The sequence below is a fragment of the Anomaloglossus baeobatrachus genome, chromosome 3 (assembly GCF_048569485.1).
Source record: "Anomaloglossus baeobatrachus isolate aAnoBae1 chromosome 3, aAnoBae1.hap1, whole genome shotgun sequence".
In the NCBI taxonomy this organism is placed as follows: domain Eukaryota; kingdom Metazoa; phylum Chordata; class Amphibia; order Anura; family Aromobatidae; genus Anomaloglossus; species Anomaloglossus baeobatrachus.
Window position 1 is genome coordinate 557440168 of NC_134355.1, and position 26374 is coordinate 557466541.

The following is a 26374-nucleotide window of genomic DNA, read 5'->3' on the forward strand; positions in this document are numbered from 1 at the left end:
CAATGGCATTAGTTATTCTGCGTCGAATAAGGCGCTTGCTGGTATTTCATTTTTTCTTAAATTGTATGGTAACGAGTCTTTGATTTCCTTCTTTGCTGTCAAGCAAGCGCTTAAGGGGTTAAAAAGGGAGAATTGCCGTCCAGATGATAGGCGCCCGATTTCTTTTGATATGTTATTGAAGTTGTGGCAGGCTCTGGGTGTTGTCTGTACAGATTTTTTCGAAGCCAGTTTATTTAGAGCTGCGTTTGCACTGGCTTTCTTTGCTGCTCTTCGGATTGGCGAATTGATGTCTCTTAGCAAAAATAAGTTAGGTGGTCTGAATTTACAAGATGTTAGAGTGTTTAAATCGTATTGTTTAATTTTTATTGCTGTGTCTAAGACGGATCAGGGAGGAAAAGGGCATTGGATTAAATTATCTTGTATTAAGGATTCCCCTGTTTGTCCTGTGCAGAACTTACGGCTCTGGGTCTCGTTGCGCCCTCCGGGTAAAGGTCCATTGTTTATTCATTCTTCCGGTTTACCAGCTACAAAATTTCAGTTTGGTACATTGTTAAGGCGGTGCTTATCACATTTGGGTTTGGGACATTATAAAATTTCTTCTCATTCCTTCCGGATTGGCACTGCTACTGTCGCCGCTTCGTTGGGATTGACTGGAAAGAAAATCATGCAATTGGGTAGGTGGAATTCGGGTCGCTATAAAATTTATGTTCGTCCGGAGCTCTTGCTTAATTCTTGAATGCTTGAATTTTCAGAACCCATGATCGTTTGGATTGTTGGGCATTCATACGTATATTGAGCTCAGAAGAGAGCTGCAATGCGTACATACACTGAAAATTTAACATTTTCATTTGATCACATTAATATTCATTGGTTTGGTTCCAGAGGAATGAGATGGGCTCAACTGGTCAGTGAGCTGAAGAGAAAGATGTATTCTACTCCAGTTCCGGACTTAATTATCCTACATTTAGGTGGTAACGATGTTGGTAAGATAAAAACATTGGAGCTGATATCACAAATGCAACGGGACATTATTTTTATTAAAAATTTTTGCCTAATATATGTTTAGTTTTTTCTGAGATTATCCCTAGGATTGCATGGACATTGGGAGGATTTTCATTTTTTGAAAAAATTAGAAAAAGGGTCAATCGTACCATGGAAAAGTTTTGTAGAGTCACGGGTGATTTTTCTTTCCGCCATGTGGATTTGGAAGGGTTTTTATTGGGGTTATATAGAAGAGACGGGGTACACCTGTCTGACATAGGCGTTGATATATTTAATTTGGGTTTACAAGGAATTGTCGAAAGATGGCTGTGCGATAGTGTGGGGGGACACTAATAGCAATTAGTGTCCTGGTGGTGGAAAATCGCTCAGATGTCTGAGTGGATTCTGGTTTATGGAATTATATATGTGTTGGAATGTTAATACAAAGGGTTAATTGTTTGTTAAACAATTCAGGTTACTCTTAATAAGTTAGCACGGCCAATAATTTACCAATGAATTCTGTGTCCAGTGTCAGTTATTATTTGGTATGTGAATGAATGGTTTTTGTATTATCATGAAAGACCTTTAGTGTACCAAGAAAAGAAGGGACAACTACTAATATTACTAATGGACGGAGAGCCTTCTTTCTGCCTACACAGATGACTTAAGATCTTGCAATCAGGCATGTTTATTACCATTGGGACACAGGGGGGAAAAAGAAGAAGAAACAAAACAAAAAACAGCTGAGAGATGTATCTGTCAGAGGTGATGATCTGGTATAACAAAGCACTGAACATGATACTACTGACCATGTCAAAGATCATTTTCCCAGCTTCAGACACTGGGACACATTGGGACTGCCCTTATGGTGCATGTACATTAGAAGATAGTCGTCGGAAACCTCTTTCCCAATTATCCAAACTTATAAAAAATGCCATCAGTCACCCAAAGAATTCGCTGTGTGATCAGTTTGTTAAGCCGGCAAAAAATCCATTCTTATCAGCACCACTTCACCCATTTACATACTGCCTATAAACATGGATACTGATACTGTATGTATGATATACAAATGCAAATTAAAATCCATGCTAAATGAACATTAAAGGAGTATTCCCATCTTCAAGATCCTATCCCAATATGTAGTAGGTGTAATAATAAGATTAGTTAATACCTACAATTAGAAATGTAGTATAGTTCTCCTAATTAGCTATGTCTCTTACCTCATGTGCAGGGTATTGCAGTAGCTAATCCATAGCTACAACCACTTGCATAGTGACATTTAGTTAGGTATCCATGGTTACGACCACTAGCAACAAAGCTATTGCAATGCCCTGCATATGAAGTAAGCAACATAGCTAAATCAGGAGACCTATACTACATTTCTAATTGCAGGTGATCATTATTACTACACCTACTACATATTGGGATAGGATCTTGGAGATGGGAATACTCTTGTTAGCTATATAAAATTCTGAAGCAGTTAATAAATAACATAGGAATATTCTAAATTAAAAACACAAACCGGTAGGATAATGGCAAGGTGCAAATGCTGAAAAGTCATTCTTCTCACTGTATCTGCATGGTTAGTCTATTTACAACAGACAAATGGCCTTATAGTGTCAATATGGTAAATATGCATGTTTAGAATATTGTGCACCTTCTATATATGAGGTGTGTGCACAGAAAATGTTTTATGTTGTCTAAGGTACCTGGTTAAGGTGTATTCCCTGAGTCCTGAGTGTAAGTTCATGGCGGAAAAAGTGCCAATACAGCCACGAAGACGCTTGTCACGTCCGGCCTTCCATGTGACAAAAAGAGGGCTAGAGATGAAAAAGTGGGGGGAAAAAGGTAAAGGAAGATTAAGTACAAAATTAAATATAGGAGATAATTAAGAAACAACCTCACTACATAAGTCTTAAGCGTAAAGATAAAAAGAAAAGGAAACCGGGCAAATGGCAAGACCGTTTTAGTGAATATAGAAATAGTCTCTTGGAAGGGGAAGAGAATTCGAGCACCACATATTGTACATAGAAAACCTAAAAGCCAATATTGACTCCTTAATGAGCCATGCCACATGCCCGATTGTACATATCAAAAGGAAAGAATTACCCATATGAGCTGAGTGGTGGTTTACCTAAGGTAAGTCCTCCAAAATGATGATTAAGAATCGCCAATCCCCCGAACTACACTAAGTACACGTCGCATTTCACAGTATCCCAACAGTGAATGGTCATACAATGACTCTGCAATATCCAGTCTGCTCTCCAGGACTGCATCCTTCGCACAGTTCTCAGCTACAGCGGTGTAAATGGTGACCACTTAGACCACATGACTCAGAGGTCAAATGGAGAACAGCATACAGTATTTTCAATGTCACTAACATTGGTGGAGGAATAGGAGGCTTACTTGGAGATGATTAACCATAAAACTAAATTAATTGAAGATTGGCAGTATAAGAGATAGGATACTGTCAACATAGAGTGCACGTTTCGCATAGCTTCTTCAGGGAGTGATGGGCTCTAAGCTAGAAACGCTGGTTTTTTTTTTCAGGACATACCACTCTACGCCCCAATTGTATAGCCAACTGTAGTCCAAAAGTGAATCTGTCAGGTCCCATATGACGTCTAACCTAGCAGCAAAGACATGTGTGGGCTAAAAATCCCTACCTAACCATCCCTGTTTAATAATATTGTGTGAAAGCAAAGTATAAAAAAAGGGTTTATAACTTACATTTTCCCTATGCTAATAAGCGCTGGGACTGGTTGCAAGGGCGTGGTTTCACACCAACTAGTCTGCTCTCTTTCCGTGGTATCAAGCCTCTCTGGGCGTTATACCATGATTTCAATAGGCCAAGATCATCCCCGGCTCATGGAAATCTCGCGCATGCAAACGTCTCTCTAACTACCAACGTGCACATACTAACTGTCCCCAAATAAAAATGAGAGACAAAAGGGATGAATGAATGATCCCCAATCTTTAGGTAAGCCGAGATTCCAATTTTATTCAGGGGGTTGGGTAGTTCCCAAGTGTTTGAAAGGCAACAGCCATCAAAAATAGTTTTCCAAAAATTGAAGAAATAATTAAAAGTATTAATGATTTATTTTAATTTTACGTTTTTTGTTAATGGTATAATTTATAAAACAAAAAAAAACAACTTTAATTTTGGTTTTATACATTTTCCCCTTTTAAACACGAGGGGGAGCAGCTGCGGAAATTTGCCATGAAAACTAGTGTCCTGATAGCTCACGTTAGAACTGCAGTAAAAGTGGCCAGGATCTGTTAAGTGTCTGATATTCCTCATTCCCTTCTGGATATTTGCAAAAGGATAAGGGAGGATGAAGTTTAGGATCACAGTGTGGAGCCATTTTGTTGGTGACTGCAATGTGATACTGAGATGTGTATAGTGTCATTGAAGATGGCTGACAGCACCAATTCTATTAGTTGGTACTGTTTGCCGCATCACATGCTGGGGTCAAATACGTAGGTTATATCATGAGCTGGGATTAGATACACGGACTGCATCACACAATGGGATTACACACAGGGCTCAGTGGAGTGTATCACTTCTGCCGGCTATGTCACACATGTTGGAATTAAATATGTGGCTCTTTGGGCTGCATCACACATGACAGGATTAGATACGTGGCTCTGAGAGTTGCATACACAGCACTGCGAGATGCATCACACATATTGGGGATTAGATACATGGCTCTTTGGGCTGTATTACGTGATGGGATTTGATACCCGGCTCTATAGGTTGTATCACACCTGATGGGGTCAGACATGGCGTCTCTGGTATGTCAGTGTAAGCCTCCTTCAGATGACTAATGCAGGGATGTCTGAATGAGGCTCACACTGACCTAACAGAGCTGAGTCAATGTTCAGAGCATCACAGCATCATGATTAAGCTGCGGTGCTCTGAACACTGTGCTGACGGCAGCAGTGAGCGCAGAATGGCAGCCTGACATTGTACAACTAATACCAGGCTACTGAGCTGTTCTTACTGCTATTCTGGTCTTACTGCACAGAGCAGCTCTGCGACAGTGGCTTCTCCAGCGGTGAGAACACTTTGGTAGCCTGACAGTAATACAATGTCAGGCTGCTGATCACCGTCCTGATACTCGCTGCATCTCAGGCCTCCACTCAGAATCCACATCTCTGCACCCCGTCACCGCTCACACTGAACACTTAGTGGTGACAGGGAGAAGGCTTAGCTCAGAGTATCAATGTGGACTACATCAAAATGGCGCATGGCTACCCCCACAGCTATGACCTGGACATCCCAGGGAGAGTGCCCGGGTCATAGCTGGAGGCAGCCACAATATAGGACATGAAGACGACGACAGACTGCAGCCACCTATGTGTAGAGGCTGCTGCATTTAAGGTGGGTAAGTGTCATTCTCAAACACATACCAGCAAATACAAATGGCAAACCCCAGCAGCTGCAGATAAAAAATACAAATTAAAAAAAAATCATTGAAAACACAACACTTCATTTTGTATTAAAAATAAGTATACAATTATTAATGCAAAAATAAAAATTGCACTACATTCCCTTTAATTAGTTCCTAGCGGTAAAGAAACTCATTTTCAGAAGATGATCCTCCCAACTAGCATTACAATATACATTTTTAAAGATTTATTATTTTATACTTTAATCACTGGACACCTTCAGAGCGATTAGGTGGCTGTTAAAGGAGTTGACTGGGAAATTTATAAAATTTGACAGGGACTCTAAGATGTGGATTCCTAATAGTGTGTAATGTACTCACTGTTAGGATTCGTCGGATTCTACACTCTTGGCATTCGTTATGTGACTGCTCCATATGCGATTTGCATACAGTCTCTCTCATCCCCTTCTCTTAAAAGACTCAATTGAGAGAAGATGATAAGAAAGCAATTGTCACACGATGGTACAACTGTCAAGGGAGGAATTTTGGGTAAAGATAGCTAATGGTATCTTCATACAGGGTATCCAGAGACCGGTGCCGTATTAGCTGTGTATCAGTGCCGATAATGTATCAGACAATGAACACATGAGACATGTTCTCCTTGAGCCAGCGTCACCAACTGAACTCGTGTATTCTATAGCTCAGATTTTAGTATTACATTCCAAGCTTCAGACATGTACAAAAAGTATCAATTTGTTTTCTCTCACACATCGAAGCTGCATAGGGAGGGTTGGGGAGTGTAGGTACCTAGATTTCATCCCATGGATGGCATATTCCTTCTTTGTGTGGAACTACTGATAAGCATAAATACTTTCTTTATTCATTGTTTATACATCTGTTCACATATCCTTGGTAACCCCTTAATGACTATACAGCTTAGAATTTTATTATAGATCTGTGCAATTGCCACATAGACACACAATTATGCTACTACATCTATATTTTGATTATTTACATACACAGATATTCATATTACGTTTAAACAAACAAGCTATTGCTCAGTGCCACCTCCACAGTACGTATACAAATTGTATACTGAGCAGACAAGTAGAGCGCAGATCTGCAGCCAAATCCAAAGCAGATATTTCCACCACATCTGAACATGACCGGTCATCTGATAAAGCACAGTGAATCTATGGTATAGAGGTGACATTTTCTCCTTGATGTAGTAACATAGATCAGCATTTTACTTTACCAATCTGTAATATAAAATAAGAAATAGAACTTTAAGCTTATCACTTACTAGGGATCGTTGGTGAAACGTGGCAGACGTGGCTGTGGGAAGCCGTGCAGATGACAATAAAGAACATCAAAGCAGTAGCAGCCCATTTCAGCTGTCACCACCAACTGCTCCCTTGCACTTGTGGTCCCATTAGGACGGGAGAGTGGGGTGAGAGCACCTGGCCCCACCGTCTTGTCCTCGTGGGGCTGGCAGTTATGTGGTACTGGGGGCTGAACGCTGCCAGCAGAAGGGCACAGTTTGGGCTTTTTTACACCACAGCAGCCTGAAGATGGCTTATTCTCTGTAGTTGACACGCAGCGTCTCTTCCCCATTCTGTGGTGCACCCTACACATGACAGAGTATAACCATTAGCATAACACCATTATTTATTCACTCATTGGCATTTAGAACATTGTGAGTAAAATACTTTGTAATGGCGGTTACATTATTTATTTTTGTGCTTTTACTTAGTTTTCGATGAAAGAAAAAATGTGTAACATGGAATTTTTTTGATACTTTATAACTAGTAGATGGGTGAGGGTCCAACCAATAAGTCTCCCACCAGGAGTGGGATTAAATTTTTTAATAACAGGTTCCCTGTTTGTGTTAGGAAACCACATTCATTTACATACCACACCCAAGTGTATTGCTACACCCATTTTCACGCACTTTCCTCAACCACAAAATACAAGTATTGGTAACTAAAAGAAAAGGCGCTTTACCCCGCTTATACCTTCAATTACAATCTCATTGGCTCCTGTCAGGTCCACGCTGTTCCAGTTACTTTCAGTCCCTTCTTAGTATGGTGAATAGTATTAAAAGCTTTTCTACAAGTTTTGAAAATTAGTACTAAAGAAACTCTGCCCAAATTGGAAAGGATGAGCACCTGTCTGTCACCTCAAATGTCTACTGCACTTAACCTTTGGCTTCAACAGCCACAGGCCAAGTATGTGTGATATAGCCACACACCATGACCAAACCACATTTTACCACGGAATTATACCGCATACAAGGGACAAATACCACCACAGTATGATCAGACCACATATTACCACCAGTGACTGAATACTACAATACTGATCACCATTAAAAACCACAATACTAATATTACCATCAGTGCAATTATACACAGGAGCTAGTGTATAAAGATATAAAGGGATAACCAGTGACATTATACACAGGAGATCTGTATATGGTGTATATTGTACAGGTAATATAGTGATCACCAGTGACATTCACAGGAACTCTATATATAGTATATGTGTATAGGTAAGACATTGATCACCAGTGACATAATACACAGGAGCGCTGTATATAGTGTAGAGAGTACAGGTAATACAATAATCACCGGTGACATTATACACAGGAGCTCTGTATATGCTATACAGTATGTATGAGTGTGTGTATACGTACATGTAATAATACACTGACACTAATGTCTCTGGTTGAAGTATTCTATCTTTGCTTTTCTTCATCCGGTGTAGATCGCTATCACATCTTCTATCCTAGACTCGTCTTTTTTGAACACAACACACAGACATCTTATAGCTAATCGTTTCTAGAGCACACTGCCCACTCTCCCCCTTCTGACTTTTATACTGCGCCAGATGAAGAAAAAAAAAATTGACATAGTGCTGCCACCCTGCACACTAACAAGACCCACCCCTTGAAAACAGTAGCCTCAAAAGTAAAAATATTTTGCAGCAGTAATAATGTCCCTTAATTGGTCCCTAGAATAATGACGTCCCCCATTTTGCACACTAGACTCATGATGTATGTTCCTCATTTTGGCTCCCATACAGAAATTGTGTTTCTCACCCTCCCCCATCCTGGACCCTTTCTGTAATGATGTCCTCCATTATGGGCCCATTCATGTAATGTCCTCGGCATCATGGGTCCCATCCTGTAATAATCCTGGAGGCATTCCTGTAATGTCCCTCATCCTAGTCCAAATAGGTCTCTCATCCTGATCCCCATAGGTCCCACATCATGGTCCGCATATGTCATATGCCTGCCCTTTTGAATTAAAAGAGAAAATAAATGATACATACTTCTTCGCGATCCAGCAGCGTCCTCTTCCTGTTCCATATGTGGCACAGACGGGCCGGTGTATGGCAGTGTTGTCATATACTGGCAAAGTGCATACCAACGTCAGCTACCTGCCTCTGATTGGTTCCCTTTAACGTTATCAGTGGCCTATCACCAGGATTTTCGTATATAACCTAAAGCCAGGGCTATACTGGCACTATCAGGCTGATTCTATATATACTTGTAGTGGTCAGCTCGGATGTTTAGGTTTTGAATCCAAAAAAGTAAAGTTTATAAAATTAGCTGCTTGTTGAGTGACAGTTGCACTGGAGCAGATCATATATTCATAGTTATCCCCTCCCTCTGTTAGAATTAGTATAAGTATTATACAAACTATTCACTTTGTCACTAGCAGGACCTTTGTGAGGTTATACCCATGTGACCAGAAAGGGAGAGACCTCAGTCACCAAAGCCGGATACCAGGTCACATGGGTATGACCTCACAGGTGTTTTTTTACATGCTCTTTTTTTATTGTTTGGGCGTTATTGATCATAAAATTAAAAAGGTATTCTGTCTTTTATATTTATTTATAAAAAGAAAAAAAAAAAAAAAAAACAAAAAACATTTTAAAACTTTCCTCCCTTTTTGGTTGTTTGTGTATTAGACTTTTTTTGTTTTGTTTTTTTTTTTTACAAGGTAGGACTAGTAACAGCAATTTGGACCATTTTTTTTTTTTTACGGTTTACACACCTTTTAAATTACTGTACCTTTCAAACTATAAGATACACCCGGGTTTGTACAACAGAAAATAGGGAGAAAAAAAAAAAAAAAAAGAGATAGTATTAAAGGGAAGGTGTTGCTTTTTTAATAATAGTGATTATGGAATCAAGTATTTTTAATACAAAATTAAATTCACCTTATGTAGTTTTTATTTGATTCTAGTTTTACTGAAGCCCTGGGGGCTGCCATCCTGGATTTCCTGTGAGTAACGACAGTTACTCACTTCAAATACAGCAGCCCCTGTGCATAGAAGACAGTTGTCTCTCTCCGTCCCTATTCTGTAACACTGAGAGCTCCCTGCTGTGACCTGGACGTACCCCCTGCGCTCTCCAGATCACAGCAGAGGGAGGAGATCGGTGCCATCTTTGTGGAGCTCTTTCCCCGTCATCCACTCGGGATGTGCGAGTACCGGCGCCGAACCGCCACTACCCTCCCCCCGCAGCTCCTCCTTCCCCTCTCTCGTGTGCTCACCTCGGGCCTAGCAGCTCAGTTGGGCACAGTATACTGAGAAGCGTGGTAAACTGAGAAGGGTAAACAGCGGGGTGCGGTATAGAACAGAGCGCTGAATACAGCAGAGTGTGGTATACAGAATACAGTGGAGGGCGGTAAACAGCGGGGCACGGAATACAGCGGTCCTCGGTGATACTTTAGACATTAGGATCACTTTGCAATCAGCAATAAAATAGCTCCGCACTGTGATCCTAAACTTCATCTTCCCTTATCCTTTTGGAAACACCCAGAACGGGAGGGGGAGGTGACATCACACACGAGAGAAGATTTCACCCACTTTTACTGCAGTTGTAATGTGAGCTAGTTCTACAGTAGGACATAAGCAGCTGCTCCCCTTAGTGTTTAAGAGTGGAAAATATCAAACTTTTAAAATATTTTTTTTCTATTTTTCTCAATTAAAAACAAATAATATTTAAACATAACATTAATACTTTACAGTTTTTAAGTTATTGAATTTTTTTTTTTTTTTTTAACACCTTCCCTTTAAAATTACCCTGGTGATATACAGTTGTGGAGGGGGTAATGTCGGTGATCTACGGTTGCGCTTGATTTTTGGTGCTCTAGGGTAAGAGCGGGTAATGATTTATTCCAAAGTGGTAGAAGTATATTAGGAAGGTTGTACCAAACAATAAAGGGCAATATACCGAGCACTGTCGCCAACAGTCACATAACAAGGTCCCAATACAGGTTACTTTGGTTGTCTTGTACCAAAGTTCTTTTATTGCTGAATTAACCATGTGCTGGGGTCTTAAATAACTAATGTCTTACATTTATGCCGCTTACATTCCTTATACACTATTTAGCAATCTGTGCACTCCAGTAGCAGTTATTTAAATCCCCACACTATAAAGGACGCCTATTGCAGATTTTATATTAAAGGGAACCTGTCAGGAGAAATTTCGCCCAAAACCTAAAAGATTCCCCCTCTGCAGCTCCTGGGCTGCATTCTAGAAAGGTCCCTGTTATTATTGTGCCCCATGTGAGACCAAAATAAAAGACTTTATAAAGTGGTACCTTTTTGTATTCAGATACTGTAAATGTGACACGGGGGCGGGCTTTCTGGCGTCCGTTATTCTGCCTCCTGGTCCTGTATGCCGCCCCCCATTGCTCCTTTCCATAGCTGATGCACCGCCCACTGCTCCAGCCATCCCCGCGCATGCCCAGTGCCAGTCTCACGGGACTGAGCAGTGTGACCGCTGGTGACGTGTGCGCAGGCAAGTGATTATGGGCGGGGCTGTGATTGTTATCAGCAAGTACCCGCCCATAATCTTGTGAGCGCGCAAACCTCACCAGCGGTCACACTGTGCTCAGGGTAGTGCTAGACTGTATGGGCTGCTTCCAGAGATGACGTCCCTTTTGTCACGTGATAGGGGCGTGTTCAAAATACTATCACGTGACAAAAGGGACGTCATCCCTGGAAGCAGCCCATACAGTATAGCATCTACCCTGAGCACAGTGTGACCGCTGGAGAGGTTTGCGCGCTCACGAGATTATGGGCGGGTACTTGCTGATAACAATCACAGCCCCGCCCATAATCACTTGCCTGCGCACACGTCACCAGCAGTCACACTGCTCAGTCCCGTGAGACTGGCACTGGGCATGCGCGGGGATGGCTGGAGCAGTGGGCGGTGCATCAGCTATGGAAAGGAGCGATGGGGGCGGCATACAGGACCATGAGGCAGAATAACGGACGCCAGAAAGCCCGCCCCCGTGTCACATTTACAGTATCTGAATACAAAAAGGTACCACTTTATAAAGTCTATATTTTGGTCTCACATGGGGCACAATAATAACAGGGACCTTTCTAGAATGCAGCCCAGGAGCTGCAGAGGGGGAATCTTTTAGGTTTTGGGCGAAATTTCTGCTGACAGGTTCCCTTTAAGCAATCCTGTGCTACACTGATTTTCTGTGCCCTTCATGAGCACACATAAGTATAAGCAAACAAGGACGGCATCACATATGTATCCTATATGCTGCACAGTCAGAACAACATGTGGAAACGTAGATCAGTTTTTGTTTGGAAGACCAGCTTCACCCAACCTGCCAGCAAGCTCAGCACAATTTCTCCTGCTCAGCATTAATTCTAGAGAGAGATAACTATGCAGCCGCTGAGCTCTCACCGATAGGAGCAGAGCACTTATGAATGCTCTATCCCACAATTTAAAGAGATTGTCCATACTTTAACATTGATGGACTACTCTTAGGATAGGTCATCAATGTCCGATCGGCCGGGGTCCGACACCCGGCACCCCCATCAATCAGCTGTTCCCAACTTCCCAGTGCCAACAGCGGCAGAAGGTACTGGAAATGCTCAGTTCCGGGGCTGCCGTCTTTTGATTGAATAGGAGGCGGAGAAAAAGTACCCAGCCACGGCCACTATCAGAAAACAGGGCAGCTCTGGAACTGAGCATGTCCGGCCATCTGCTGCTGCCGCCGGCACCGAGCTGATCAGGAGGAGGGGTCTCAGACCCCAGCCGATCAGACATTGATAACCTATCCTAAGGATAGGCCATCAATGTGAAAGGGAAGGGGTCGCTTTTTTTTATTTTTGTATGAAAAATAGTGATTATGATATAAAGTATTTTTAATACAAAATTAAATTCACTGTTAATTTTTTATTTAATTCTATTTTTACTGAAGCACTGGGGGCTGCCATCTTAGATTTGCTGTGTACAACGACAGTTACTCACCGCATTTATGACAGCCCCCTGGGCATTGCATCTGATAGACGCGCTCCGACCCCTACACTTAACACGGAGATCTCCCTGTTGTGAGCTGGACACACGCCCTGGCTGTCCAGATCACAGCAGAGGGAGGAGATCACTGCCATCTTTGTGGAGCACACAGCCATGCTGTGTGCTGCACTTTCCCCCTGTCACATGCTCAGGATGTGAGAGTACCAGCACCGGGCCGCCACTACCCTCCTCCTCACTGCCTTCACTCCCGACGCTCCTTTCGGGCCTCCGCTCCTCAGCTCAGGAGAGCACAGTATACTGGGGAGCATGGTAAACTGAGGAACGCGGTAATTGAGGAGCGCGGTGTACAGTGGGACGATATACACGGTTGGGCGGGTGTGCAGCAGAGCACTGCACGCGGACTGGCGTGAGGCAGACCATTACGGGTGGCAGAGCATTGCGGCTAGGCGTGAAGCAGAGCATTACGGGTGAGTGGGCAGGTGGTAGAGCATTGCGGGCGGGCGTGTGGCAGAGCATTGAAGGTGGGCAGTGTGGGGAGCACTATGCAACTGTCCTTGGTGACACTTTAGACATATTAGGATCACTTTGCGGTCACCAACAAAATGGCTCCGCACTGTGTCCCTAAACTTAATTCTCTCTTATCCTGTTGGAAACAACCAGATTGGGAGGAGGTGTGACATCACACAGATGAGAGCACATTCCACCAACTTTTACTGTAGTTGTAATGTGAGCTAGTTTTACAGTAGGATTTCAGCAGCTGCTCCCCCTAGTGAGTAAGAGTGGAAAATATCAAATTTTTTTTTTTTTTTTTAATATGTTGTGCAATTAAAAACAAATAATATTTAAACAAGACATTAAAACACCAATACTTTACATTTCTTCAGTTATTGAATTTTTTTTTTTTTGGACGATACCTTCCCGTTAATCTCTTTAAGGAAGCATGCAGCAGTCATGGAGGTCTGCACTGCTGACCTTACTGACTATGGCTTATAAGATGCACATAAATTTGAGCAAAAGTTATCTTACTAAAAAGTTCATCTTAGGCTGGGGCCACACGGGGACTACTGCGATCCCCTTGCATGAGACTCGGCTCGTGCTGGCAGTACAGCAGAGCCGAGTCTCATGCTTGTGTCCTTGCAACTGAGGTCCGTTCGTGCGAGCAGACCTCAGCTGCGGGGGGCGGGCCGGCACTCAGGAGGGGAGGGAGGGATTTCTCTCCCTCTCGCCTGTGTAGCCGGCTATAGACATTCTCGCTCTGCACGCACGGTACATCGGTGTACCGCGAGTGCAGTGCGATTTTTCTCTCGCCCCATTCACTTGAATGGGTGCGAGAGAAAGAGTCTCGGATTACAATCGCAGCATGCTGCGATTGTTTTCTCGGTCCGATTAGGGCTGAGAAAATAATCGCTCATGTGTGCTGTCACACAGGCTAGAATTGGTCCGAGGGGAATGCGATGTTTTATCGCACTCCACTCGCACCGATTTTCTCGCCGTGTGGCTTAGGCCTAAGGGCTAAGCCACACGGCGAGAAAAACAGTGCGAGTGGAGTGCGATAAAACATCGCATTCCCCTCGGACCAATTCTAGCCTGTGTGTCAGCACACATGGGCGATTATTTTCTCAGCCCTAATCGGACTGAGAAAACAATCGCAGCATGCTGCGATTGTAAGCTGAGTCTCTTTCTCTCGCACCCATTCAAGTGAATGGGGCGAGAGAAAAATCGCACTGCACTCGCAGTACACCGGTGTACCGCTAGTGCAGTGCGAGAATGGCAATAGCCGGCTACACAGGCGAGAGGGAGAGAAATCCCTCCCTCCCCTCCTGAGTGCCGGCCCGCCCCCCGCAGCTGAGGTCTGCTCGCACGAACGGACCTCAGTTGCAAAGACACAGGCATGACACTCGGCTCTGCTGTACTGCCAGCACGAGCCGAGTCTCATGCAAGTGGATCGCAGTAGTGCCCGTGTGGCCCCAGCCTTATAGTCAGAGAAATATGGTATATACAGTCATATGAAAAAGTTTGGGCACCCCTATTAATGTTAACCTTTTTTCTTTATAACAAATTGGGTTTTTGCAACAGCTATTTCAGTTTCATATATCTAATAACTGATGGACTGAGTAATATTTCTGGATTGAAATGAGGTTTATTGTACTATCAGAAAATGTGCCATCCGCATTTAAACAAAATTTGACCGGTGCAAAAGTATGGGCACCTCAACATAAAAGTGACATTAATATTTTGTAGATCCTCCTTTTGCAAAAATAACAGCCTCTGTAGCTTTTAATGAGTTTCTGGATCCTGGATGAAGGTATATTTGACCCTTCCTGTTTACAAAACAATTCCAGTTCAGTTAAGTTTGATGGTCGCCGAGCATGGACAGCACGCTTCAAACCATCCCACAGATTTTCAATGATATTCAGGTCTGGGGACTGGGATGGCCATTCCAGAACATTGTAATTGTTCCTCTGCCTGCATACACTAGTGGAGAATGAAGAACATATTGAAGAAGGAGATGACAGCAGACCTTTTTTCTTTTCTTTTTTTTCAACAATCTTTAATGGCATTGTTCACTGATAAAAAACGCATAAAAACGCAGTGAGCAAAAACGCACGCGTTTTTGCCACAAGTGCGTTTCTGTGCATGTTTTGCCGCAAAATACGCAGTGTCAAAAAAACCCCCAAAAATGCAGTGTGTGAGCCTAGCCTAAGTCTCCCTCCCTACTCCCAGCGATTACAGGGTCAGGAGGAGGAAGTGCTTGCTATTCTGTACATACAGCGGTTGTTCAGTGTTGTGTATGCAGCTATAGGGAAGGTAGAGATGGTAATAAACCATATCTGCCTTCTCTATCTTAAGGGCAGCTGTGCGTGACAGCCGGCTTCCCCCTCCTGCATCTACATGATCACGTTTTAGAACGTTATTTACGTTATTGCAAAACAGACCACGGACTGCTTGGATTTTTAGTGTCTATAGGCTGTCTAGAGAAAGTTAAATTATATACCACCACTATACGGATAGTGGATATATAATTAGTGAGAGTTCAACTCCTGGAACCCCATTGGTTTCCAATGTGTATATGCACATCAGCTGCAGAGTACAGACGGCTGTGTCTGGTAGTGCCATTTATTTTGATGATCAGCAATTGGGCAAGGAATTTATCCTTAACAATACGAGGGGCTGCTGATAAGTCTTTGCCTTTACCCAGAAAAAAATGAGGATAGGATGATGAAACTTGACATTTATTCCACATACTCTCCACTGATGTGAACACACTTCTTACAGTGGTATTCCAAGTTCTGTAAGCCTAGCAAAAAGAAGGATTTCGGTTGTGCCTCAAACCAGGCATCCGTAGCAGCCATAGCATCAGAAATGGTGTGAAAATTGGTACCCTTGAGATGTTTCTTCAGGTTTGGAAATAGATGATAGTAAGAGGGAGCTAGATCTGGTGAATAAGGTGGGTGGTCAACCAGCTGGAAGCCAATCTCTGCCAGTTTTGCCATGTTTACTTGTGCAGTGTGAGTGGAGGCGTTGTTTTGCAGGAACAAGATTCCTTTGGACAACTGCATTCAATTGGTCCAAACGTTCAATGAAATACCTTGCATTTATGGTGGAACCCTTTTGAAAGTAGTCCACTAGCAGCGCACCCTCCTTATCCCAGAACACAGACACCATCACCTTAGTGGCTGATTTTTGCACCCTGAACTTCTTTGGACGAGGAGAACCACTGTGCCTCCACTCTTTTGACTTCTCCTTGTTTTCAGGGTCATACAAATAAATCCAGGTCTCATCCATACTGTCCATTAGATCTAGGAAGTTCTTATCAGTCCAGAAACGCTGACAAATGGACTGGGAAGTTTTCACTCACATGCTTCTTGGATCTGTTGTCAAACATTTGGGGACCCACTTTGCAGATACCTTCCTCACATACAAAAGTTCATGGATAATGACACAAACACTTTCACGTGAAATCCCCATGATGTCTGCTATTGCTTTAGCTGAAATTCGTAGATTCTCCAGTATGAGGGTATGCACAGCATCGATGATCTCTGGAACAACAACTCTCGGTCGTCCAGGACGTTCCTCATCATTGGTGCTGAAGTGGCCCGTTTTAAATTTGGCAACCCAGTTCTTAACTGTGGAATATGAAGGGCATTGATCCCCCAATGTCTGCGACATATCACCACGAATATCCTTCCCGGACTTTCCTTGCAGAAACAAGAATTTTATCACTCCTCTGCTCTCAGTTGCAGTGAATATTGCATTAGACTACGCCATTTTGTTTTCCCACGTGCCTAGAACACTGATGCCATAAGCAAACACAAAATTTTGAAATCATATATTAGACACATAAGGCTTTCATGTGATGTAACATTCATTACTAAAGAAACAAAAATAGATCACAAAGCCAAAGACTTATCAGCAGCCCCTCGTAACTGCTGATGGCAGGAAGGAGAGCTCCTCGTCTGGATTTATTTGTATGACCCTGAAAACAAGGAGCAGTCAAAAGAGTGGAGGCACAGTGTTTTTTCTCGTCCAAAGAAGTTCAGGATGCAAAAATCAGCCATTAAGGTGATGGTGTCTGTGCTCTGGGATAAGGAGGGCGTGCTGCTAGAGGACTACCTTCAAATGGGTTCCACCATCAATACAAGGTATTAGATTAAACTTTTGGACCAATTGAAGGCAGCTCTGAAGGCCAAAAGGCGCAACAAGCTGTCCAAAGGAATCTTGTCCCTGCAAGACAACGCCTCCGTTCACACTGCACAAGTGACCACGGCAAAACTGGCAGAGATTGGCTTCCAGCTGGTTGACCACCCACCTTATTCACCAGATCTAGCTCCCTCCGACTATCAACTGTTTCCAAACCTGAATAAACACCTCAAAGGTACCACATTTTACACCATTTCTGATGCCATGGCTGGTACGGAATCTTAGTTTGAGGCACAACCGAAATCCCTCTTTTTGCTAGGCTTACAGAACTTGGAACACCGATGTAAGAAGTGTGTTGACATCTGTGGAGACTAGAGTATGTGGAATAAATGTAAAGTTTCATCATTATATCTAGTTCCTTTCTGGGTAAAGCAAAAGACTTATCAGCAGCCCTTCGTATTTCTGAGAGGAGGCTGCAGACCCAGCACCTATACAGAATGTGCACATGACTGTTTTCCCAGGCTGGTGAACCCACTGAATTTTTCAGGAGGGTGATACTCCAGGATTACACAGCAGTGTTTCCTGAAGACTCTATATTTAGCCTTTTCTTGTCATTTCCTATTCTTTGCAATGTTGTTGACCATCGTTACTTTTCAGCATATTTTAACTCTCTTCAACAATAAATAAACCAGTTGTGGTTTTTCAAGTTAAAAGCTTAAAAATATTTCTGAGCATCTCTTGAGCCTTCCCATTGTATTTAGAGATGATAGGACTTATTTCAGTTCAGTTCAGTGGGTTCAGCCGGACTTTAGATAAAGTTCTGTTCTGGACCTGACCTTGACCTGAACACCATTGTTAGTCACTGATTAGGCAGTTTGATGCCGCTCGTGTGGTTTGCATACGTAAAGCACCCGAACTCCAAACTTAAACACTGATTTCATTGTAAAGGAAATTAACTTTTTCCCTCCGGCTTTCAGTCATAAAAGGCACAGAAGAGGCAGTTTCAGTCACAGCCCTGTTAATAGTGAGCAGCAGCTGTAACCACGCCCTGTCACTGACTGACAGCCAGCCCAGCATTGCATCAGTACATAATCGGCTGTCAGTTAAGGGGGCTTTACACGATAGCGATATCGCTAGCAATTTGTAGCGATAGCGAGTGTGTAAGTACCCGCCCCCGTCGCGCATGCGATTGTTTGTGATCGCTGCCATAGCGAACATTATCGCTACGGCAGCGTCACAAGTACTTACCTGGTCGGCGGTGTCGCTGTGACTGCCGAACAATCCCTCCTTTAAGGGGGAGGGACGTTCGGCATCACAGTGACGTCACCGCAACGTCACACAGCGGCCGGCCAATCAAAGCGGAGGGGCGGAGCTGAGCGTGATGTAAACATCCCGCCCACCTCTTCCTTCCGCATTGCGGCCGGCGGCAGGTAAGGAGACGTTCCTCGCTCCTGCGGTGTCACACACAGCGATGTGTGCTGCCGCATGAGCGATGAACCACAACGCTAAACAACCCTTACCGATTTTTGAGTTTGGGACGACCTCTCCATGGTGAACGATTTTCACCATTTTTGAGGTCGCTGGTAAGTATCAAACGCTGCGATATCGTTAATGACGCCGGATGTGCGTCACTAACAATGTGACCCCGACGATCAAACATTAACGATATCGTAGCGTGTAAAGCCCCCTTTAGTGTCGGGGGCACAGATACAGCTGCCACTCACTATACAGAGTGGTGGGAAAGTGCTCCTTTGTGACTGAAAGCTGGAGGCTGCTGGGAGGGAGAATGTTCATTTCCTCTCAGCAGCGGAGCTCTAAGTGTGGCGCCCAAACGACTCCATAACGCTATTAACCTCAAAATAAAAAAATGAGGATATACAGGAGTTGCACAGTAAAAATATTCACAGAAAGAAATGAACTCATATATTTCATTAAAAAAAAAATAAATAAAAATACAAGAACCACAGATATAATTGATATCTTTAACCAACAATTAACGTGACAAACACAAAGAAAGTTGCTTGAAATAGACAAGAACCCTCCAAAAGGTGGAAATTAGGCCCTAGGCTAGCCCTGACTGTCCCCGAGGTCACCTTGTCTTTCACTGAGGTTTACACCCTAAAAGAGAAGTTGGTAGACCGGTGCCCCTGTTCCACATGGACTCCCCCCGCACGCCCTGCCTGGCCCTGGCCATGTACATGTTATAAATGCAAGTGTAATATCTGGGAGATGTGATGTAAATAGAGGGAAAAGAAGGAGATAGTACAATGTTCTTAACATATAGACATATGTAACGGATATAACAACAAAGAATAAGGGGGCGCATGTAAACAACCCATTCAAAAAAAGTTTGTAATACACCCGACACATTTACCCTCAAAAGAAAATAGAGGTTCTTATTGGGTACATACCAGTTGCAGATATAAACAGCAAAAAAGGCCAAAAAGGCCAAAAGGTACATACTCCATTACAAACATGTCTGAACACTATGTCCCATAGAGGTGCACAAGCCATACCATTGAGTTTTGGAGGTTCTTGTCTTTATCAAGCAACGTTCTTTGTGTTATGTTTATTGTTGGTTACAGACATCCACTATGTCTGTGATTATTGTATTTTACATTTTATTCCTTTCTGTGAGCTGAATAACCCCAGATCTGCAGGTTAATAGTGATTTTGTTTACATGACAGGTTCCCTTTAAACTACGGTCTGAAGACTGAGGTATGAGCAGCGAGCCGCTCTCACACTGCAGGGCCCATGGTCATCCTCGTGGCCCTCGTTTCTGCTTCTTCAGGTGGTTTTCACAGTGCAATTCACCTGAAAGAAAAACAGTGTGCACCTCCATATCCTGCAGAGGTCAGGTCCCACAATGTCTCTGCTGTGGCTGAGGCGGGGGTCAGATGGCGGTATTTCATGGCACGTATACAGACCTGGTATTTCGGGCCATACCTAGATTATCATATTGGCCAAAGATCACTTCTCAATGTCTATATGCCCTGATGAAAAGCATAAGTGGTCTTTCTGCCAGCAGACCTCCCCTTTACACCCAATGACCACATATTAAAGGGGTTTTTCCACTTTCAGCTATGTGCACCCCAAACACTGGCAGGTAGTGATGAGGGCGCACTACCATGTTCGGTGCTTGGCTCTTGTAACCAGTAGTCACAAGCTCAGACGGGAGCAGCTATACTGAGTATAATGGAAGTCAATGGGGAACTCGAGCATTTTTCCCAGAAGATCTTCCATTATACTCTGTGTACGATTTGACCCCTCACTACGAGCGCCTGAGCATGGCAGTGCTCACTCACTATTCGCAGGCATTGAAAATAACAACACCAGGTGATACTCACCGATCCAGTCTGCGTTTTTGGCTGCAGCAGTGGCATTACGTCAACAGATCACATGACCGCTGCAGCCAATCACTGATGAGTCAATGAGGACAGCATGAACTAAGCTCAGTGATTGGCTGCAGCGGTGATGCGCTGTTCACATGATGTCACCTGTGTAGACCAGCTTCTTGACCAGCAGCGCTGGAGCCCCACTGCACATGCAGCCAGGGCTGGGTCCACTTAGCTCAGAGTGGAGACCCCCTTTAATACAACCCTAGACGGACTATGGTGCGCTTTCTGGCGTCCATCATCTGTCACCATCATTCACACACTATATCTGATAACCGCATCTGTGGTCGGGGAGCGGGCGCCATGTGTCCGCACTGAGGGTGGTCGGGGCGGAGGGAGCAGCCGCTCATCTGCAGCAGATGAATCACGTCTGGCCGCAGGGCGCTGCTGGACGCGTCTAACACAAGCTATACAGGATCTCACCCGCTCCGCCCACGGCCGCGTCCGTTCTGTCTCCAGCCCCCGGGCCGGACTCTGCCATCCGCAGCCGAACCGGCCGGTAGATGCTAGAACCTAGTGGGTTAAAGGACCTTTGATGACGTCATGACCATGTGGCTGTGACATGTATAGGAGGAGCCGGAGTCTGGGCGGTGCTTCATTACGTGCAGTGTCAGCAGCTCAGGCGAGGGGCGGCGTGTACGTGATGATCCCGGAGGAGTCGGTGTGTGGCCGGTGTCTGCCGCCTGTGCGGTGTACAGTGAAATGCAGGGACGAATGCGCCATAGCCACAAATAGAGCATATACGTTGTACACAGCCCTTCCGGAGACACGGGGCACGTTACACACAGCCCTGCCGGAGATATAGGGCACATTACACACAGCCCTGCCGGAGACACGGGGCTCGTTACACACAGCCCTGCCGGAGACACGGGGCTCGTTACACACAGCCCTGCCGGAGACACGGGGCTCGTTACACACAGCCCTGCCGGAGACACGAGGCACGTTACACACAGCCCTGCCGGAGACACGGGGCACATTACACACAGCCCTGCCGGAGACACGGGGCTCGTTACACACAGCCCTGCCGGAGACACGGGGCACGTTACACACAGCCCTGCCGGAGACACGGGGCACGTTACACACAGCCCTGCCGGAGACACGAGGCACGTTACACACAGCCCTGCCGGAGACACGAGGCACGTTACACACAGCCCTGCCGGAGACACGGGGCACGTTACACACAGCCCTGCCGGAGACACGGGGCACATTACACACAGCCCTGCCGGAGACACGGGGCACATTACACACAGCCCTGCCGGAGACACGGGGCACGTTACACACAGCCCTGCCGGAGACACGGGGCACGTTACACACAGCCCTGCCGGAGACACGGGGCACGTTACACACAGCCCTGCCGGAGACACGGGGCACGTTACACACAGCCCTGCCGGAGACACTGGGCACATTACACACAGCTCTGCCGGAGACACGGGGCACATTACACACAGCCCTGCCGGAGATATAGGGCACATTACACACAGCCCTGCCGGAGACACGGGGCACATTACACACAGCCCTGCCGGAGACACGGGGCACATTACACACAGCTCTGCCGGAGACACGGGGCACATTACACACAGCCCTGCCGGAGATATAGGGCACATTAAACACAGCCCTGCCGGAGACACAGGGCACATTACACACAGCCCTGCCGGAGACACGGGGCACATTACACACAGCCCTGCCGGAGACACGGGGCACATTACACACAGCCCTGCCGGAGACACGGGGCACATTACACACAGCCCTGCCGGAGACACGGGGCACATTACACACAGCCCTGCCGGAGACACGGGGCACATTACACACAGCCCTGCCGGAGACACTGGGCACATTACACACAGCTCTGCCGGAGACACGGGGCACATTACACACAGCCCTGCCGGAGATATAGGGCACATTACACACAGCCCTGCCGGAGACACGGGGCACATTACACACAGCCCTGCCGGAGACACGGGGCACATTACACACAGCTCTGCCGGAGACACGGGGCACATTACACACAGCCCTGCCGGAGATATAGGGCACATTAAACACAGCCCTGCCGGAGACACAGGGCACATTACACACAGCCCTGCCGGAGACACGGGGCACATTACACACAGCCCTGCCGGAGACACTGGGCACATTACACACAGCTCTGCCGGAGACACGGGGCACATTACACACAGCCCTGCCGGAGATATAGGGCACATTACACACAGCCCTGCCGGAGACACGGGGCACATTACACACAGCCCTGCCGGAGACACGGGGCACATTACACACAGCTCTGCCGGAGACACGGGGCACATTACACACAGCCCTGCCGGAGATATAGGGCACATTAAACACAGCCCTGCCGGAGACACAGGGCACATTACACACAGCCCTGCCGGAGACACGGGGCACATTACACACAGCCCTGCCGGAGACACGGGGCACATTACACACAGCCCTGCCGGAGACACGGGGCACATTACACACAGCCCTGCCGGAGACACGGGGCACATTACACACAGCCCTGCCGGAGACACGGGGCACATTACACACAGCCCTGCCGGAGACACTGGGCACATTACACACAGCTCTGCCGGAGACACGGGGCACATTACACACAGCCCTGCCGGAGATATAGGGCACATTACACACAGCCCTGCCGGAGACACGGGGCACATTACACACAGCCCTGCCGGAGACACGGGGCACATTACACACAGCTCTGCCGGAGACACGGGGCACATTACACACAGCCCTGCCGGAGATATAGGGCACATTAAACACAGCCCTGCCGGAGACACAGGGCACATTACACACAGCCCTGCCGGAGACACGGGGCACATTACACACAGCCCTGCCGGAGACACGGGGCACATTACACACAGCCCTGCCGGAGACACGGGGCACATTACACACAGCTCTGCCGGAGACACGGGGCACATTACACACAGCCCTGCCGGAGATATAGGGCACATTACACACAGCCCTGCCGGAGACACGGGGCACATTACACACAGCCCTGCCGGAGACACGGGGCACATTACACACAGCTCTGCCGGAGACACGGGGCACATTACACACAGCCCTGCCGGAGATATAGGGCACATTAAACACAGCCCTGCCGGAGACACAGGGCACATTACACACAGCCCTGCCGGAGACACGGGGCACATTACACACAGCCCTGCCGGAGACACGGGGCACATTACACACAGCCCTGCCGGAGACACGGGGCACATTACACACAGCCCTGCCGGAGACACGGGGCACATTACACACAGCCCTGCCGGAGACACGGGGCACATTACACACAGCCCTGCCGGAGACACGGGGCACATTACACACAGCCCTGCCGGAGACACGGGGCACATTACACACAGCCCTGCCGGAGACACGGGGCACATTACACACAGCCCTGCCGGAGACATAGGGCACATTACACACAGCCCTGCCGGAGACACGGGGCACATTACACACAGCCCTGCCGGAGACACGGGGCACATTACACACAGCCCTGCCGGAGACACGGGGCACGTTACACACAGCCCTGCCGGAGACACGGGGCACATTACACACAGCCCTGCCGGAGACACTGGGCACATTACACACAGCTCTGCCGGAGACACGGGGCACATTACACACAGCCCTGCCGGAGATATAGGGCACATTACACACAGCCCTGCCGGAGACACGGGGCACATTACACACAGCCCTGCCGGAGACATGGGGCACATTACACACAGCTCTGCCGGAGACACGGGGCACATTACACACAGCCCTGCCGGAGATATAGGGCACATTAAACACAGCCCTGCCGGAGACACAGGGCACATTACACACAGCCCTGCCGGAGACACGGGGCACATTACACACAGCCCTGCCGGAGACACGGGGCACATTACACACAGCCCTGCCGGAGACACGGGGCACATTACACACAGCCCTGCCGGAGATATAGGGCACGTTACACACAGCCCTGCCGGAGACACGGGGCACGTTACACACAGCCCTGCCGGAGACACGGGGCACATTACACACAGCCCTGCCGGAGACACGGGGCACGTTACACACACAGCCCTGCCGGAGACACGGGGCACGTTACACACAGCCCTGCCGGAGACACGGGGCACATTACACACAGCCCTGCCGGAGACACGGGGCACATTACACACAGCCCTGCCGGAGACACGGGGCACATTACACACAGCCCTGCCGGAGACACGGGGCACGTTACACACAGCCCTGCCGGAGACACGGGGCACGTTACACACAGCCCTGCCGGAGACACGGGGCACGTTACACACAGCCCTGCCGGAGACACGGGGCACGTTACACACAGCCCTGCCGGAGACACTGGGCACATTACACACAGCTCTGCCGGAGACACGGGGCACATTACACACAGCCCTGCCGGAGATATAGGGCACATTACACACAGCCCTGCCGGAGACACGGGGCACATTACACACAGCCCTGCCGGAGACACGGGGCACATTACACACAGCTCTGCCGGAGACACGGGGCACATTACACACAGCCCTGCCGGAGATATAGGGCACATTAAACACAGCCCTGCCGGAGACACAGGGCACATTACACACAGCCCTGCCGGAGACACGGGGCACATTACACACAGCCCTGCCGGAGACACGGGGCACATTACACACAGCCCTGCCGGAGACACGGGGCACATTACACACAGCCCTGCCGGAGACACGGGCACATTACACACAGCCCTGCCGGAGACACGGGGCACATTACACACAGCCCTGCCGGAGACACTGGGCACATTACACACAGCTCTGCCGGAGACACGGGGCACATTACACACAGCCCTGCCGGAGATATAGGGCACATTACACACAGCCCTGCCGGAGACACGGGGCACATTACACACAGCCCTGCCGGAGACACGGGGCACATTACACACAGCTCTGCCGGAGACACGGGGCACATTACACACAGCCCTGCCGGAGATATAGGGCACATTAAACACAGCCCTGCCGGAGACACAGGGCACATTACACACAGCCCTGCCGGAGACACGGGGCACATTACACACAGCCCTGCCGGAGACACTGGGCACATTACACACAGCTCTGCCGGAGACACGGGGCACATTACACACAGCCCTGCCGGAGATATAGGGCACATTACACACAGCCCTGCCGGAGACACGGGGCACATTACACACAGCCCTGCCGGAGACACGGGGCACATTACACACAGCTCTGCCGGAGACACGGGGCACATTACACACAGCCCTGCCGGAGATATAGGGCACATTAAACACAGCCCTGCCGGAGACACAGGGCACATTACACACAGCCCTGCCGGAGACACGGGGCACATTACACACAGCCCTGCCGGAGACACGGGGCACATTACACACAGCCCTGCCGGAGACACGGGGCACATTACACACAGCCCTGCCGGAGACACGGGGCACATTACACACAGCCCTGCCGGAGACACGGGGCACATTACACACAGCCCTGCCGGAGACACTGGGCACATTACACACAGCTCTGCCGGAGACACGGGGCACATTACACACAGCCCTGCCGGAGATATAGGGCACATTACACACAGCCCTGCCGGAGACACGGGGCACATTACACACAGCCCTGCCGGAGACACGGGGCACATTACACACAGCTCTGCCGGAGACACGGGGCACATTACA

The 26374-nt window shown here is 47.1% G+C and overlaps 1 protein-coding gene across 1 annotated transcript in view; it reads right to left on the reverse strand.

Moving 5' to 3' along the window:
- AMMECR1L (AMMECR1 like) overlaps nt 1-21258 on the reverse strand; it is a 54951-nt gene extending 33693 nt beyond the window's left edge. The window contains exons 1-3 of the mRNA XM_075340828.1: nt 21130-21258; nt 6676-6999; nt 2691-2801 (exon numbers count right to left, since the gene is read on the reverse strand). Coding sequence (XP_075196943.1) covers nt 2691-2801; nt 6676-6986 — 422 coding nt within the window. The 5' untranslated portion in view covers nt 6987-6999; nt 21130-21258. The remainder of the gene's footprint in view (nt 1-2690; nt 2802-6675; nt 7000-21129) is intronic.
- Nucleotides 21259-26374: the final 5116 nt, after the last annotated feature.